The sequence below is a fragment of the Ascaphus truei genome, chromosome 14 (assembly GCF_040206685.1).
Source record: "Ascaphus truei isolate aAscTru1 chromosome 14, aAscTru1.hap1, whole genome shotgun sequence".
Lineage (NCBI taxonomy): Eukaryota > Metazoa > Chordata > Amphibia > Anura > Ascaphidae > Ascaphus > Ascaphus truei.
The window spans coordinates 16,703,897-16,723,191 of record NC_134496.1 but is presented as its reverse complement, the minus strand read 5'-3'; the positions used below and the strand labels follow the sequence as shown (position 1 = coordinate 16,723,191).

Below are 19,295 nucleotides of genomic sequence, written 5' to 3'. Positions count from 1 at the left end.
CCATTATGGTTAGTTATGGTCACATGATATGACTGTACCGACCCAGACTCAGGCCGATATATAACATTGTGCATGTATATGCCCCGTCCTATACTCCAGATCCTGACCAACTCACTGATCCTGTCCTGATTATGGTAACCTGCTTTACCAAATTTCATCCGCAAATACTCCTGTACGGCTTCTCAGAGCCAACTATCCATGTTCTCTTCGATCTCTCACATTATGGGTTCAGGCACATAAGGGTATTCATACCCATGGGACTGCTTATACCTAGCCACTATGGCTCTGTCTGCTCGGCTCAACTTAGTCAAAGTCTTCCGACCCGCCCTGCTTGGCAGCACCCAAAACTCCGGTTCTACAGGAGCAACATCGTCATATAATATACTCGGTCCCTTTGGCAGGATGAGTTTCTGCTCTATCTCCCTGTACCGATGCTCTAGTTCATCCGCCACCTCCTGGGGAGTATAGGCACCTACCGCCCACCAATAATCGACTATGTTATTTCTGATGAGGACAAACCTGGTGCGGTCCATGCCTTTGTGGTACCCGGTTAACAGGGGTGCCCAACACCTTGTCACGGTACTCGTACTCTGTTAAGGGGCTACCTGTATCTACCTCCGACTCCACTTGCGATGAGACACCGGACGTACCCGCCTCTGTAGAGCGCGAGCAATCTATCCTCCCTTTGGCGTTGAAATACCTTGTAAGGTTCATCTTGTGAACCACTTCACTTACAGGCTCAGCCTCTGCTGTAGTGTGGGTCCCGCGGGTCCTCCCTCTAGACACGGGAGAAAAAGGTACATGTTTAGGTATACGTATCACAGCATCATATGGTACCTCCCCCTCAGAGCCCTCGTCGCTCAATTCCCAATCCCTTACATCTCTGGAATACTTGGGGTACTTGCTCAATTTATCCCCGCTAGGTCCCGGTGACAACACTCGTGACAGGGCAGGGGCAGTGGCCGGGGCGATGGAGCTAGGGGTTGGGGCTGGGGCAATGTTCAAATCAGTGTCCAGCAAGTGGGTAATACCGTGACCAGTGGGCATCTTCTTGGTTGCTCTTTCCGCCGAGCCCCGTGATCCTCTAGGAGGACCTTGGCCTCTCAGAGTGGCCATTGCAGCTGCCATTGCTGCTCTCCCTGGGGAGAACAGCGCTCCCGGGCCCCTTTTCCAGGCGGACCCGGAAGTGACGTCATCGTCGGCGCCCGCGGGATCTCCATCCGCTCCGTGGTCACGCACTGGAAGTGCGTCGAGGACCGGAAGGGGCGGTGGTGGATCATCCGGTCCACAGATGGTCAGGTAGGCCGCATCCCTCTTTTTCTCGTCCTCTGCACGTTCCGTCTTCGCCTGGCGGGGGTAAGGGGGTGGTGGAGTCTCCTTACCGCTCCGCTGCCGGCTGGTGATCTTTGGTTCCTCCGGAGCCGCATCAAACACCATCTCCGCCGCACTGGGAGTCACCACGGCCGTGGGACTTCTACGGGCCTCCGGCCGCACCAGTGCTCGCCGTCGGAAGGTGTCCGGACTCGTCTGCTCCCTCTCTCCGGTAAGTGGGCCACCATCTTGGTTACAGCTGGGGTGGTTCGCCGGTATGCGCATCGACACCGATGGGACGCCAACTTCCTCCTCCGAAGATATTATGATCGGATCCTCCGCAAGGGAGTCACCAGGTTCTTGGGCGGTACCGCCAGTGGGTAGTGGTACAAAACGGGCTCACTCTGGTACCTCCACTGCGGTCGCGCTCTCCTCCGCCGACGATTCTCTCGGCTTAGTAGCTGGCTGGGCCTTGGTTCCCACCGCATGTGTGACGCGGGGAACTAGGGCAGCCTCGTCTCGTCTCCGCCACCTCCGTTAGTGTTCCCGGAGAGGCACCCCGTGGGGTCTCGATCAATTTGCCATGGCTCGTTAGATACAGGTAGTACGTGCCACATTTAGGGCATCGTGCTTTTGTGCTTGGGACCGGTCTGGGTGTCCCGCAGTGGACGCACAGGCACCGGAGGTACTCGTGGCCCTCAATCTCCACTACCAGTAAGCCTCCTGGAAGCTGGGAGATCGTGGTGCTCAGTTCTGACATAGTTAGTTCATGGGTGGAACAGTTCAATGTTTCAGCTCCTTGCTCTTCGAATGTCAGACAGAAGTGAAGCTCCTCGCTCTCACTTCCTGTCCCTCCCTTCGCTGGGGAGGACTCTTCTGATTGGCTCTCCTTGGGCCCCCTCCGTCTGGTGGAAACAAGAGGCGGGGCACTCTTTCTTTCAGTGTGAAGTGGTCTTGTCTGTTGGCCAGTCACAGCACAGGTGGGTGGGCTTTCGGCTTTCGTGCCACTCCTCTTGCAGGGAATCTGGGTTTGGCGTCAAACCCCTGCACATCTCCCTCCACATTTCTCGCACAGTCTCTTTGCACGATTCACGTGCGCTCTCCAGGATTGGCAGGAGTCGCCATTTTAGTTCTTTCTTGCTCCGCGGAGCACATGTAGTGACAGCCGCCATCTTTGATGAGCCCTCCAACTTTATGACTCCACTATTCTCAGTGTCTAGTGCAAACCTCGTTCCTAGACACTGACTATGCTCCACTTGCTCACTGAACACTCTCTGCATGCTTTCTCTGACTGTTGCCCACTAGTATGATGTGGCATACCCCAGGCTAGGCAGAACTCCTTCTCTGTGCACCGCACTCGCTGACGGTTCCTACAAGTGCTCTGTGGTGTGTTTTATGTGGGTGCTGGCTAGTGTACCGGGCATCTCCCTAAGTACGGGCGTCTCCTACTTTTGGCCACTCATAGTGCGGGCCCTGGGCCATGCTCCCTGGACTAGTTAACAGGCTAAGCCCCCCAGTTGCCTCACACTATCTGCCTCAAGGGACTAGGACAGCAATAGCCATACACCCATCTTACATCACCCATCTAGGGCACCCAGGGCATACTGTGCGGGAGTCCACGCTCCCCTGACTACCCCTGGTATGATATGCTCTACCCTCCATAACACTTGCACGGAAGGTGCACTTCACTCCTCCTGTTCTGCTTCGCTGAAAGCCTGACCTGTTTGGGATCTCTGCAGTGCTTCCAAATGTAACCCATATTCCCCCCCCCCCCAGATGCAGATGTCTATCTAGGGCGTAGTGAGGGCTGGCTACATGTACTTGGGTGGTGCATACCTGCTTGGAACAGGAGGGCCTGAGTCTCCCGCGTTGGTGTTGGGGACAACAGGGCCAGGCTTCTGGGGTAATCGCCTTCATTCTCTAGCAACGGTGCAGCGCCTCCATTCTCTATAATCCCCAGGGATGTGGGGTAGGACCCTTACAGAGAAAGAACCCTGGTCCCAGGGTGAATGCTCCAGAACTCACACACAGTCTTAGGTAAAACAGCAGCAATGTCTTTATTCTTGGGTAACACTTCGAGGTAGTACACAGCAGTTCATACACTTCAGCAGGACTCCCAATTGTGATCCCTCCTTCTCTCCTCTCCTTCTCCTCCAGACTGTATCCCTGCAGGAGGGTCTGGATGGGGCCTCAATACCCCTGCCTCCACTCCACAGGGTAGGCCCTAGGAGTGAGGCTAGATATCCTTCCCCTCACCCCCTAAACAGGGTGAGGGGCATTGGTCCACCTCTATAGTCCTGTCCGCTCTACTCAGAGGGGCTCTGAGGTCTCTTCCAAGCACCGTTCTCACTCTACATGTGGTCTCTCAGTTCATTCATAGCTCTGCTGGGCCCTACTCCGCTTCAGACCAGCATGGCACTCCTAGCTCGCAGGATATCACTCCACAGACTGACAGGCTGAACGCTCAACCTTCACAGGGTCATCTCTCTCTCAGCACTCTCAGGCTGACGGTTCTTCCACTGCAGAGAACAGACACACTGCTCTCCAGACTCTGACTCTCCAGCCAGACACTCCACTCCAACCAGGCAGCTTTCAGAACTCCTCAACCAACTGACACACCACACACAGGACAGCCCACTAAATAGAGTTCAGCCCTGCCCCTCATGATGTCAGCAGGACCTCCCCTCTGTCTAGGCCTGCACAGAGTCAGGGGGCCCCTCCGCTATCACTCCAGGCAGGGCTCTCAGGGGGAAAACCCATGGTCACTACTGGCGCCTGCCCTTACCAGGGCTTACTCCAGTAGGAGAAGGATAAGTAGCCCGTTCTTACTTACAGGGGGCTACATCTGTTTTTTTCTTTCTTTGAGATTCTGTCTATCTGTGGATATTGTATCCTCTAGCTACAATTTTGTTACATCGGGGACTTTGAGTCCATACTGAGGATATTTGTATCTTTAAGTTGTATAACTAATTCTTGCCGTGAGTGCAATTAATAGGAGACTTCAGTGACATCTGTCACTTTCTTTCACCATAATAACAATCATCTGTTTCTTAGCAGGTCTTAAAATGAGGTAAATACAACCTCAGATGAACAACACATGACATATTACACTGTGTCATGATTTATTTAACAAAAATAAAGCCAAAATGGAGAAGCCATGTGTGAAAAACTAAGTACACCTTATGATTCAATAGCTTGTAGAACCACCTTTAGCAGCAATAACTTGAAGTAATCGTTTTCTGTATAACTTTATCACATCGTTGTGGAGGAATTTTTGCCCACTCTTCTTTACAACGTTGCTTCAGTTCATTGAGGTTTGCAGGCATTTGTTTATGCACAGCTCTCAATGTCCCGCCACAGCATTTCAATCGGGTTGAGGTCTGGACTTTGACTGGGACATTGCAACACCTTGATTCTTTTCTTTTTCAGCCATTCTGTTGTAGATTTGCTGGTGTGCTTGGGATCATCGTCCTATTGCATGACCCAATTTCGGCCAAGCTTTAGCTGTCTTACAGATGACCTCACATTTGACTCTGGAATACTTTGGTATACAGAGGAGTTCATAGTCGTCTCAATGACTGCAAGGTTCCCAGGTCCTGTGGCTGCAAAACAAGCCCAAATCATCAACCCTCCACCACCGTGCTTGACAGTTGGTATGAGGTGTTTGTGCTGATATGCTGTGTTTGGTTTTCGCCAAACGTGGCGCTGTGCATTATGGCCAAACATCTCCCTTTGGTCTCGTTTGTCCAAAGGACATTATTCCAGAAATCTTGTGGTTTGTTCGGATGCAACTTTGCAAACCTAAGCCGTGCTGCCATGTTCTTTTTAGAGAGAAGAGGATTTCTCCTGGCAAACCTTCCAAACAAACCATACTTGTTCAGTCTTTTTCTAATTGTACTGTCATGAACTTTAACATATAACATGCTAACTGAGGCCTGTAGAGTCTGAGATGTAACTCTTGTTTTTTTTTGCAATTTCTCTGAACATTGCACGGTCTGACCTTGGGGTGAATTAGCTGGGACGTCCTCTCCTGGGAAGATTGGCAACTGTCTTGAATGTTTTCAACGTTTGAATAATCTTTCTCACTGTAGAATGATGGACTTTAAATTGTTTAAAATGGCCTGATAACCCCTCCCAGATTGATGGGCAGCAACAATTGCTTCTCTAAGATCATTGCTGATGTCTTTCGTCCTTGGCATTGTGTTAACACACACCTCACAATGCTCCAGACCAGCAAACTGCTAAAACTTCGGCTTTTATAGAGGTGGTCACACTTGCTGATGATCAATTAATCAAGGGCATTTGATTAGCAGCACCTGTCTGCTACTTAGCATCTTACTTCCTATGGAAGCAGTAAGGGTGTACTTAGTTTTTCACACATAGCTTCTCCATTTTGGCTTTATTTTTGTTAGATAAATCATGACACAGTGTAATATGTCATGTGTTGTTGTTCATCTGAGGTTGTATTTACCTAATTGTAAGACCTGCTAAGGAACAGATGGTTGTTATTATGTCCTGATATGTAAAACCATAGAATTCAAAGAGGGTGTACTTTCTTTTTCACGTGTGTGTGTGTGTGTGTGTGTGTGTGTGTGTGTGTGTGTGTGTGTGTGTATATATAAAGGAACCATACTGGTTCTGCACTTGAATAATAAATGAGAGACTCACGTGTTCCTTTCGCTGTCACCAAGTTTCTTTAATGCAAATCCAGCAGCAATATAGAAATATCCGCACACACGGGGAGCGGAGAAGCCAGCACACGCACCGATACATGTGCAAAACGTGTCCGGGACTGAAAGATCCGCACACACGGGGAGAGGAGAAGCCAGCACACGCACCGATACATGTACAAAACGTGTCCGGGACAGAAAGATCCGCACACACGGGGAGAGGAGAAGCCAGCACACGCACTGATACATGTGCGAAACTTGTCCGGGACAGAAAGATCCGCACACACGGGGAGAGAAGAAGCCAGCACACGCACTGATACATGTGCGAAACGTGTCCGGGACAGAAAGATCCGCACACACGGGGAGAGAAGAAGCCAGCACACGCACTGATACATGTGCGAAACGTGTCCGGGACAGAAAGATCCGCACACACGGGGAGAGGAGAAGCCAGCACACGCACTGATACATGTGCGAAATGTGTCCAGGACAGAAAAATCCGCACACACGGGGAGAGAATCCATCACACGCACTGATACATGTGCAAAACGTGTCCAGGACAGAAAGATCCGCACACACGGGGAGCGGAGAAGCCAGCACACGCACTGATACATGTGCAAAACGTGTCCAGGACAGAAAGATCCGCACACACGGGGAGAGGAGAAGCCAGCACACGCACTGATACATGTGCAAAACGTGTCCAGGACAGAAAGATCCGCACACACGGGGAGAGGAGAAGCCAGCACACGCACTGATACATGTGCAAAACGTGTCGAGGTCTCCTAGCCCTTTCGTCAGGCTGATCCCCTCGCCCGGCGGGAGTTAGGCCCGGCCGGCTGTTGCACTCCCCACTTAACGGATAGGGCTCAGGGAGGTGGTAGTGAGAGCAGGGGGTGGTGAAGGGGGGGTGGTAGTGAGAGGGGGGAGTGAGTGAGAAAGAAGGTGGTGTGAGGGGAGTGAGAGAAGGGGGAGACTGAGAGGAGGAGAGAGAGAGTGGGGAAGGACAATTGAGAGAGGGGAGACTGAGAAAGAGAGGATGGGGGAGTAAGAGACAGCGAAGAGAAAGGGGAATGTAAGAGGGGAATGAGAAAAAAAGAGGGAGTGTGTGTGGAGGAGTTAGAGAGGGGGTAATATTGAGTGAGGCGGGGGAGTAAGAGGGTGAGAAAGAAGGGAGACATAGAGAGGGGGTGAGTGAGAGAGAAAGTGGGAGTGTGAGTGGGAGGAGGAGAGAGTGTGAGTGTGAGTGAAGGTGGGAGTGTGTGGAAGGAGGAGAGAGAGAGGGTGAGTGAGAGAGAAGGTGGGTGTGTGTGTGATAGGAGAGAAAGGGGTGTGAGGGAGAGAGAGAGAGAAGGTGGGAGTGAGTGTGGGAGGAAGAGAGAAAGAGGTGGTGAGAGAGAGAGAAAGTGGGAGTGTGTGTGGGAGGAGGAAAAAGGGGGTGAGTGAGAGAAGAAGGTGGGTGTGGGTGTGGGAGGAGGAAAGAGGGGGTGAGTGAGAGAGAGAAGGTGGGAGTGTGTGTGGGAGGAGAAAAAAGGGGGTGAGTGAGAGAAGAAGGTGGGAGTGGGTGTGGGAGGAGGAGAGAAAGAGGAGGTGAGTGAGAAGGTGGGAGTGTGTGTGGGAGGAGGAAAGAGGGGGTGAGTGAGAGAGAGAAGGTGGGAGTGTGTGTGGGAGGAGAAAAAAGGGGGTGAGTGAGAGAAGAAGGTGGGTGTGGGTGTGGGAGGAGGAGAGAAAGGGGGTGAGAGAGAGAGAAGGTGGGAGGAGAGAAAGGGGGTGAGAGAGATAGTTGGAGGAGAGAAAGGGGGTGAAAGAGAGAGAAGGTGGGAGTGGGAGGAGGAAAGGGGTGAGTGAGAGAGAGAAGGTGGCAGTGTGTGTGGGAGGAGGGGGTTGAGTGAGAGTGAGGAGGTAGAGAAGAGAGAGGGTGGGGAGACAGAGAGAGATGGGGAAGTAAAAGAAGGGGAGACTGAGAAACGGGGAGGAGAGAGTGGGAGTAAGAGAAAGGGAGGATAGTAAGAGAGAGAAGGATGGAGAGTGAGAGAAGGTGGGAGTGTGTGGGAATGGGAGGGAGGAGAGAGTGAAGGAGGGGAGGAGAGTGAGCGAAAGAGAGAAGGGGATGGAGAGAAGAGTGGGTACTCACAGAGCTTCCGACAGGGGGAAGCGGATACATCCACCCCACAACCCAGGGATATATCCAGGTCACCTCATGGCTACTCTTCTGCCCTGTACTGGCAGTAAGCCCTGGTACAATCAGGTTGCCAGTAGTTGATATGGGGTTTTCCCCTCTGAGGAGCTGCACTTGAGTGGCATCCGGCCTGGGCATGACCAATCATGAGCCAGACCTGGTGCCCTCCTCCTGGTTGTACTTAAGGGCAGTGCCGTCCCAAATTCAGGAGTGCCTCTACCCACTGAGGAAGGCAGGTCACACATTTGGAGAGGCTGAGATTGGGCCTTCTCCAGTCCTCTTCCTCCGGGGGAGAGTGAGTTTGGACCATACCTCTGCTAGGGAGGTGGGGAAGAGCTGGGACGGCTGCGGGTGCCCTTGGCCTGTAGTGAAGGTCCAGGGACCATACTTCAGTGAGAGCTGAGAGTACTGCATCGTGCAGAAGCCTGCCATGTAACTGTGCTGTACAGAAGACAATAAACTGTTCCTGTTTGCATATACCTCCTGCCTGTTGCGTGACCTTACTGGGGGCGAGTGGTAATAGTTCTACCGTGGGAGATCACCTTCAGTTCCTGGAGCCTACGGCAGATGGAGGCGCTGCACTGCTAAGGAGATATGTGGGATATGAACCCCAGAAGCCTGGTCCTGTGTCCAAACTACCACCGGCGGCCGACTCAGCCCTCCTGTTACCAGCGGGTATCATGCACCACACAACCAGTAATGGCCAAATCTCCCACCGGGTGGGGTAAACACCGTTACACACACACACGTTCCCTCTGCACACCCAGCACTCCTCGCACACCCTCTGCACACCTTGTGCTCTTCACATCCAACACTCCTCACACTCCCTCTGCACACCCAGCACTCACACTCGCTCTGCACACCCAGCACTCACACTCGCTCTGCACACCCAGTGCTCCTCACGCACCCTCTGCACGCCCAGCGCTCCTCACACTCCCTCTGCTCGCCCAGCACTCACACTCGCTCTGCACGCCCAGCACTCACTCGCTCTGCACGCCCAGCGCTCCTCACACTCGCTCTGCACACCCAGTGCTCCTCACGCACCCTCTGCACGCCCAGCGCTCCTCACACTCCCTCTGCTCGCCCAGCACTCACATTCTCTCTGCACACCCAGCACTCACACTCGCTCTGCACGCCCAGCGCTCCTCACAATCCCTCTGCTCACCCAGCACTCACACTCGCTCTGCACACCCAGCACTCATACTCCCTCTGCTCGCCCAGCACTCACACTCGCTCTGCACGCCTAGCACTCACACTCGCTCTGCACACCCAGTGCTCCTCACACTCCCTCTGCACGCCCAGCGCTCCTCACACTCCCTCTGCACCCTCAGCACGCACACTCCCTCTGCACGCCCAGCACTCCTCATACTCGCTCTGCACACCCAGCGCTCCTCACACTCGCTCTGCATGCTCAGCGCTCCTCACACTTGCTCTGCACACCCAGCGCTCCTCACACTCGCTCTGCACGCCCAGCGCTCCTCACACTCGCTCTGCACACCCAGCGCTCCTCACACTCGCTCTGCACACCCAGCGCTCCTCACACCCAACACTCCTCACACTCGCTCTGCACACCCAGCGCTCCTCACACTCGCTCTGCACGCCCAGCGCTCCTCACACAACCTCTGCACACCCAGCTCTCCTCACACCCAACACTCCTCACACTTGCTCTGCACGCCCAGCGCTCCTCACACACCCTCTGCACACCTACCGCTCCTCACACCCAGCGCTCCTCACACTCGCTCTGCACACCCAGCGCTCCTCACACTCGCTCTGCACGCCCAGCGTTCCTCACACTCGCTCTGCACGCCCAGCGCTCCTCACACTCGCTCTGCACACCCAGCGCTCCTCACACCCAACAATCCTCACACTCGCTCTGCACACCCAGCGCTCCTCACACTCGCTCTGCATGCCCAGCGCTCCTCACACAACCTCTGCACACCCAGCTCTCCTCACACAACCTCTGTACACCCAGCTCTCCTCACACCCAACACTCCTCACACTCGCTCTGCACGCCCAGCGCTCCTCACACACCCTCTGCACGCCCAGCGCTCCTCACACACCCTCTGCACGCCCAGCGCTCCTCACACACCCTCTGCACACCCAGCGCTCCTCACACACCCTCTGCACGCCTAGCGCTCCTCACACACCCTCTGCACGCCCAGCGCTCCTCACACACCCTCTGCACACCCAACACTCCTCACACTCCCTCTGACACCCAACACTCCTCACACACTCTCTGCACACCCAGCGCTCCTCTCACCCAACACTCCTCACACTCCCTCTGACACCCAACGCTCCTCACACACTCTCTGCACACCCAGCGCTTCTCACACACCCTCTGCACACCCAACACTCCTCACACTCCCTCTGACACCCAACGCTCCTCACACACTCTCTGCACACCCAGCGCTCCTCTCACCCAACACTCCTCACACTCCCTCTGACACCCAACGCTCCTCACACACTCTCTGCACACCCAGCGCTTCTCACACACCCTCTGCACACCCAACACTCCTCACACTCCCTCTGACACCCAACGCTCCTCACACACTCCCTGCACACCCAGCGCTCCTCTCACCCAACACTCCTCACACTCCTAGCGCTCCTCACTCTCCGTCTACAATCCCAGCGCTCCTCGCACACCCTCTGCACACCCAGTCCCCTCTCCGCCTGTATATAACACACTGATAATACGTTTCTTCACTCAATTTAAATCCGTTTTATTTTTCAAACATTTACAAGAAGAAATAAATATGAATCCCTGACCTGCTGGGGTCTACAATGCACTGCACTGTGTATACCACCCACTGTGCTGTATATAATACAGGTACACGTTGCTCTTTATATAACACAGCACACGTTGTTCTGTATATAACACAGCTACACGTTGTTCTGCATATAACACAGCTACACGTTCTGTATATAACACAGCTACACGTTGATTTGTTTATAACACAGGCACACTGCTGTCTATAGCACACACACTGCTCTTTATATAACAGACACACACTTATTACACATACACACGATGCTCTGTATACAACATAGATACATACATTGCTCTGCATATAATACAGAGCAGCGTGTGTATCTGTATTATACAAATCATCAGATACACACACTGCTCTGTATAGAACACAGACACTGCTCTGTCTATAGCACACAAACACTGCCCTATATATAACACAAACACACGCTTCTCTGTGTATAACAGACACACTTTGTTCTGTATAATACAGATTAACACGCTGCTCTGTGTATAATACAGATGCATGCTGCTCGCTGTATAACACAGACACACTGCATTGCAGGCCCTTGTAGCAGTAAAGAGATTTAAAGTCACAACCATCATTTAATAAACAGTAAATCATACAAAAGTGATAAAATAACAGAATTTCCACATTTAACCCCTTCTGCGCCAGAGACACCTGCAACTCAATGCACTGCACTGCAGCGTGGGCCTCTGGCCCGGATAGGGTTAAGCTACCCCCAGACATATACCCCTCTGACAGAGTCTCTCCTTATTGCCCCATATGCTCCTTTTCTGACAGCATCTGGGGCAGATAGAATTAAGGGGCAGTATTATGGGAGGGGGCAAGAGGCAGAGAGCAATGTCAGACAGACAGATATAGAGGGGGTAAAAAGGCAGAAAGACGGGGCAGTTACCCATTGGATTGATGGATATTAGGAGAAGATAGAGGAGGGGTAAGTAGCAGAGAAGGGGCAGTTAAATAAGGCAGAGGTGCGGAGACAAGAATATGGAGTATTAACCAAAGAGGGATGTTGTATTAAAGGAGTGAGTAGGGGCAATTAGCAGAGAGAGAGTGGCAGAAGGGGCAATAGTAAAAAAAATAAAAATAAGAGAGGGCACATAAAAGTCAGCGTTACCCCCATCATCAACAGCATGACAACAGTAAAACACCTCTAGAGGACGTGGGTTACCACCAACCTGAGTGCCTGATTGTGGATGTGGCCACCATATTGTATTTGATGCGCATATATTTCCAATGCACACTCTTGTTATGTGCCATTTTTGACAATATAACATATGTGACTGGATGCATCTAGTCAACCCCTTTTTAGGGAAGTGGGTGAGCAGGTAGCACCACACGAGGACCCCCTTCCCATACACCACTGTCCCGGAATCCTTACACTAGGAGAACAACCAGGGGTAACATTTGCGGCTTCAACTTCCGATCCCCTGTTTAATAGTAAGGGCCACCCTTGCCTTGCGCTACCTACTTACACAGTATTGCTCAGGTTTGACTCCTTGCCACAGGAGAGCAGCTTCCCCTGGGCAGCCAGCATATGGCACTGTATAAAAAAACACCTGCCATCTTTCTGGGGATGGGAATGGACAATTGCATGTGTTGCAGCCCAAGAGGGGAATAATCCAGGTTAGCAAAGGAAACATATTTTTGAACTCTTTCTACCTAATGTTGATTACATGATACGTCAGGAAATAATCAGAAGAACACAGCCTGGACCTTGGAGGCTATTTTCCCTCTGCAGTGATAAAGTCTCTCACAGCAGCATGAGTTTAACACCTATAATGTGAGTATTGTGCCTCATGTGCATGTCCTGCTCTCTTTTTTTAATTTTTGTTATTTAACGCTTGCATCTTGGGGTAACCATGGTAACTTTGAAACTGCACTGGGCTCTGGGACGAGCACCATTTTAACATCCCAGACACTTCATATTTCAAACATTTTTATCTCTTCAAAAATAAAAAGAGTAAGAAGAAGTCTCTTGGAATGAGTAAAAACATTTAAATGTAAAATATGGCGATCAGTGCAGACTGCTGCTTTAACACGTTCACTGCCAGAGGGGGCCTGCAACGCATGGCTTATTCTCCCCCCCCCCCCCCCCCCTCCACACACACACACACACCAGTGAGTGTGTTAATTCATCAAGCAGGCTTTTCTAGGAGATGAGGATTAGTGTAGGAAGGGACCAAACAGAGGGACGGGGCAGCACAGGTAAGAGGCAAACAGAGGGACGGGGCAGCACAGGTAAGAGAGGACAACAGAGGGACGGGGCAGCAGAGGTAAGAGAGGCAAACAGAGGGATGGGGCAGCACAGGTAAGAGAGGAACAACAGAGGGATGGGGCAGCAGAGGTAAGAGAGGACAACAGAGGGACGGGGCAGCAGAGGTAAGAGAGGACAACAGAGGGATGGGGCAGCAGAGGTAAGAGAGGACAACAGAGGGATGGGGCAGCAGAGGTAAGAGGCAAACAGAGGGATGGGGCAGCAAAGGTAAGAGAGGACAACAGAGGGATGGGGCAGCAGAGGTAAGAGAGGCAAACAGAGGGATGGGGCAGCAGAGGTAAGAGAGGACAACAGAGGGATGGGGCAGCAGAGGTAAGAGAGGCAAACAGGGATAAGAAAGGACACACACAGATAAGAGGGAAATGGACAGATAAGAGAGGGGCAGACAGAGATAAGAGAGGGCAGACAGAGATAAGAGGTGGACAGACAGAGATAAGAGATGGACAGAGAGATAAGAGATGAAAAAACAGATAAGAGAGGACAGACAGAGATAAGAGATGGACAGACAGAGATAAGAGATGGGCAGACAGAGATAAGAGAGGACAGACAGAGATAAGAGATGGGCAGACAGAGATAAGAGAGGACAGACAGAGATAAGAGATGGACAGACAGAGATAAGAGATGGGCAGACAGAGATAAGAGATGGACAGACAGAGATAAGAGATGGACAGACAGAGATAAGAGATGGGCAGACAGCGATACGAGATGGACAGACAGCGATAAGAGATGGGCAGACAGAGATAAGAGATGGGCAGACAGAGATAAGAGAGGGCAGACAGAGATAAGAGAGGGCAGACAGAGGTAAGAGAGGGGCAGACAGAGATAAGAGATGGGCAGACAGAGATAAGAGATGGGCAGACAGCGATAAGAGATGGACAGACAGAGATAAGAGATGGACAGACAGAGATAAGAGATGGACAGACAGAGATAAGAGATGGACAGACAGAGATAAGAGATGGACAGACAGAGATAAGAGAGGACAGACAGAGATAAGAGATGGGCAGACAGAGATAAGAGATGGGCAGACAGAGATAAGAGATGGGCAGACAGCGATAAGAGATGGACAGACAGAAATAAGAGATGGACAGACAGAGATAAGAGAGGGCAGACAGAGATAAGAGAGGGGCAGACAGAGATAAGAGAGGGCAGACAGAGATAAGAGAGGGCAGACAGAGATAAGAGATGGACAGACAGAGATAAGAGATGGACAGACAGAGATAAGAGAGGGGCAGACAGAGATAAGAGAGGGCAGACAGAGATAAGAGATGGGCAGACAGAGATAAGAGATGGGCAGACAGATATAAGAGAGGGCAGACAGATATAAGAGAGGGCAGACAGATGAGGAGGGAGGCAGAGGTAAAGAGTACCACAGACTAGAGAATTTAGGAGAATGACTGATATAAAAGGGGGTTGGACAGAGATCCAATGGACAGATATAAGAGGGGGCAGACAGAGATAAGAGGGGGCACAGACAGAGATAAGAGGGAGTAGACAGACAGAGATAAGAGGGGGCACAGACACAGACTGACCCCAGTTGCACCAAAAACCTCAACTTAATCCTAATCCCTCAGACCAAATACCAAACATGACTGTTATTCAAATAAGAAACACTGCTGTAAACCTCCCGAATGCACCATCTAGAAAACCTCCTACATCCTCCTGTTTCTTCAAACACCTGCCCGGCAGGAGGGTGCTTCCACCCCAGAGGGGGCTAGGCCTTTCCCTGCCACTCCCCCTGTAACCCAGTGGTAGCAATCGGTGACACTGCGGGGTGTGGCATCGCCCCCGCATCGGGTACAGTAGACAATGCCCAGCGCCAACATCACCACAAGGAAGATGCACAGGGGCACCAGCAACGCCACCACCAGCCACCGGTTGTCCCTCTTCCCCCTCGATTCTTGGGCTGGATGGGGGGAGGGGGAGGGAAGACGGGGAGATCCCAACTCAGGCTTGGCTTCACTGAGTGGGGGTCTCGGTGAAGGCACAGTTGTTAAACCCTTATCCACCTCATGTTTCAGTACCACCGTTGTTGGAGCAGTGATGTCAAGTTCACGCTTGTTAGACGCCAGTGTTGATACCTTGGGCATCTCCCATGAGGCTTTAGGAGTGCCAGCTGTTACTGTTGAGGGCGCACCAGACCCCTTCTTGACAACTGACCCCATAACAACTTTGGTTTTCCCTGACAGTATTTTAGTCATAGAAACTGTGGGTGCCATGGTCGTTAACATTAAAGAAGACCCTGTTGATGTGGTTTGGAGAACTGTTGTCCTATCCTCCAATTCAACAAGCAGTGTGGTTTTCAGGGCTGGCACAGCATAGGTTGGGCTCTCAAGTGTCTTATCCTCCACCCACCCCAACGGAGAATGGGTTCTCTCAGCCGACTCATCCATAGTTGGGTCTATGGTAGCCTCCTCCTCTTTCCATCCAATCCCAAGAGGAGCTGTGGTTGGGACTATGCCTATCTCAGCCTCTGCAGTGGTTCCATCCTCCCAAACCTCCACCTGGTCTCCCCAACCCCACTCCTCCCCAACGGGGTCACTGGATTCCCATCCTTCCCTTCTCCTCCCGGTGGTGGTTCCCGCCAGCTCCCACTCAGGCTCGTACCCTCCTTTCCCATCGTCCTCCCCTGGGTACCACTCTCCCCCCCCTTCCTCACTCCCTTCCTCCGATGTGGCCATGGGTGGGCTGGATTCGTATCCGGCTTCAATACGCCCAGCCGGTCTGCAGCTCACCCTATCTCCGTCCAGCTCATAGCCCTCACTGCAGAAGCATTCAAACCCTCCCACGTAGTTGACGCACATCTGCTGGCACACCCGAGCAATGCGGCACTCATCCACATCTGTGCAACGCCCATGTTCCTCCTCTGAGAGGGTGAAGCCGAGATCGCAGGAGCAGACATATGACCCGGGGGCATTTTGGCAAGAGTGCTCACAGGGACCTTCCTCCTCTTCATCGCATTCATCCACATCTTCACAGCTGTGGCCATCAGCAGCCAGCTGGTAGCCCTCTGGGCATATGCACTGGTACCCCTTGCCCGCCCCTCCGTGGTTCACACACTCATATTGACATGGGCATCCTCGTCCTGGGTCTTCCTCTTCAAAGCTTGTCTCATCTTCCAGCTCACAGGAGCGCCCGTCAGGCTGGAGACGGTAGCCCTCTTGGCAAGCGCAGCTTCCTCCCCTGCAAAGCTGTTGGCAACCCCGGCACTGCCTGGCTTCGGGAGTCTGGCACAGTGGCTCGTCCTTGGACCATCCAACTGTGCCGTCTTCTTTCAACATGCAGAGCACCGACACGTCCTGCTGTTGCCCCTCACAAGCCACCGTAGCCACTGAGCCAAAGGGGAGGCGGTCAAGCCAGGCACCCTGGTATCCGAAAGGGGCAGAGTAGCTGACAGACCCCTCCTCCAGCGCCGGGCACATCCCTTGGTAACGGAACTTGCACACAAAGCCATCCACAGGTAATGTACATGAGCCTTCCAGCCACTTAAAGTCATCCTCTGGCTTGCCATAGCCCAGGCCTATGGCCACGCACCGGGGGGCTGAACAGGAGCCTGGGGGCCCTGCAGGTGCTGGCTGGTGGAACCAGTTAGTGTAGGAGGTGTCTTGGTCCCCAGTGGTCCAGGTGAATCCACGTAAGGGCTTCTGAGGTGCACACTGCCTGGGTTGACGCTGTAGGCCGATCCAAAGCCTGAGCTGAAGTGTCTCCCCATTGCCGCGGGAACCTGCCGCCGTGGTGAAAAGCTGCTCCACCAGGGCGGCTTCCTGGGAGTGTTTAACGGTGGCGAGGTTACCCCCCCTCTCCCGGCAGGCTCTCCAGGACTCCAAGAAGCCACGGCGCTGGAAGAACAGGGCATAGCAAGAGTCCCCCGGGCCGCAGAGGGCGTCCTGCTCCCTTAGCTCCTGGGAGAAGAAGACGGGGAAGAGTAGGGGAAAGAGGAGGATTATCTGGAACATGGTCTCTCTCTCATCAGAAAGAGCTCTCAACTTGTCTCTCTCTCTCTCTCTGGAGAATACTCTAGTCCCTTTTTATGGTTTTGTTGGGTTGTCTCTTTAAAATCTGTGGTCACGCCAACCCGTGCTGAGATCTCTGTTGCCGTCCCAGTGGCAGACTTGCTCTCTCCCTTATTGTCTCTGGTGCTCTCGTTCTCTGGAGTGTGGTCTGTTCCCTTTGGAAGATGTCTCTCTCGCTCTTGTTCACCTCTTACTCTTTGTACACCAGAGGACTTCTCCCCATTTCACTCTCGCTCTCTCTTTGGAGATGTCTCACCCTCCTTGTGGCCAGCTGTCCCTTCTTCTGCAATGGTCTCGCCCTTTCTCCAGCGATCTCAATCTCTGCACATCTGACACTCTTGCAGCTCTTTCAGCCAGTCTCTCTCTCCCAGTTGCAGATTCCAATTCAGCTGTCTCTCTCCGTCTCTCCATACAGTACTTCTCTCACTCCTATCCTTTCTTTTGGACAGCGATCCCTCTCTTTCTCCCCTCTCACTGCTGCTCTCTTTAACTCTCCGGTCTCTCTCGCAGCAGTCTCAATTTCTCTCCCTCTCACAGCTCTCTGCTTCCTTGCGGTCTCTCCCAGGGCTTCGCTGTCTCCTGTCTGATGCTTTGCACTGGAGGGGTCAGACTGAAATGAAGCTCGCTCTCTATCTCTCTGCCTCTGGATTTGGGAGGGAGGTCTCTCCTCTCTCCCCCCACATGTGCTGCAGCTCCCTCCCTCCCCCTCTCCATCCTTGTATGGACAAAGTTTGTTTCGTTCTTTTTTTTCTCTTTCCTCTCCTGTTTTACTCCTGCTTTCAGCCCCCCTGAGATTTAGGAAATATTTCTGTCCTGCCAGTGAGAGGGAGAGAGGGGCGGACAGAGGGAGAGAGTATGAGGGACAGGGAGAGAGAGGGGGGGACACAGAGAGCAAGAGGGACAGAGAGAGGGAGAAGGGCAGAGTGAGGCAGAAAGATAGACAGAGGGACAGAGAGGCACAGAGAGGGAGAGAGAGAGGCGGGCGGAGGGAGAAAGAGAGAGAGAGAGAGAGAGAGAGAGTGAGGGGAGATACACAGAGAGAGAAAGAGACAGATAGAGGGAGAAAGAGAGGGACAGAGAGAAAGAGGGAGAGAGTGAGAGAGAGTCGGGTGGAGGGAGAAAGATAGGGAGAAAGAAAAGGGGATAGAGTAGGAGAAAGGGAGAGGGGCAGAGAGCGAGAGGGATAGAGTGAGAGAGGGACAGAGTGAGGGAGAAAGAGAGAGAGAGAGAGAGGAATAGAGAGAAAGAGGGATAGAGAGAGAGAAAGAGGCATATAGTGCATTTGATAAAGAGAGAAGTGGTGAAGTAACAGACAGAACAAGGAAATCAGTGTGGGTGAAAAGAGAGAAAGAAGCGAAATATTGAGAAAATTAGACCGGAGGAAAGTATGAAAAAAAGAGAAGATAGAAGAGGGAAAAAGATGGGGAAGAGAATTGTGGAATGTGTCCCCTTCGGCAGGGAAGTGGTTAAGTGCGATCCTACACAAATCCCCTTTATCACATACATTTTTCGGGATCCTGAAAAATGGAGTCCCGAGGTTTTCGTGGAATCCCTCCGGGAATTTCACATAACTTTGCTTCTAATTGTTTGCAGATGGCAAAGAGCCCGGCAATCATAATACAGGTCCCACTGTAAGGTGAATAACCCAGCCATGGAACAAAGACTCTGCTATTGTTAATGTTAAAGGGTCAGTCCCACGTAGGGGCAAAGTGACCTAGTGACAGCGACGTGGTTAATGGGTTAAAGGGTCAGTCCCACGTAGGAGCAAAGTGACCTAATGACAGGGACGTGTTTAATGGGTTAAAGGGTCAGTCCTACGTAGGAGCAAAGTGACCTAATGACAGGGACGTGTTTAATGGGTTAAAGGGTCAGTCCCACGTAGGACCAAGTGACCTAATGACAGGGACGTGTTTAATGGGTTAAAGGGTCAGTCCCACGTTGGAGCAAAGTGACCTAATGACAGTGACATGTATAATGGGATAAAAGGTCAGTCCCACGTAGGAGCAAAGTGACCTAATGACAGGGACGTGTTTAATGGGTTAAAGGGTCAGTCCCACGTAGGAGCAAAGTGACCTAATGACA

General features: G+C 52.4%; 1 protein-coding gene across 1 annotated transcript; it reads right to left on the bottom strand.

Moving 5' to 3' along the window:
* Positions 1-13,037: 13,037 nt before the first annotated feature.
* CD248 (CD248 molecule) lies at positions 13,038-17,949 on the bottom strand. The gene has a single exon (XM_075569869.1). The coding sequence runs from the start codon at positions 17,154-17,156 to the stop codon at positions 14,871-14,873; it is 2,286 nt and encodes a 761-aa protein (XP_075425984.1). The 5' UTR covers positions 17,157-17,949; the 3' UTR covers positions 13,038-14,870.
* Positions 17,950-19,295: the final 1,346 nt, after the last annotated feature.

What these genes read in the sequence shown, in the direction of transcription:
- CD248 (XM_075569869.1), bottom strand. Translation starts at nt 17,156, where the DNA reads ATGTTCCAGATAATCCTCCTCTTTCCCCTACTCTTCCCCGTCTTCTTC.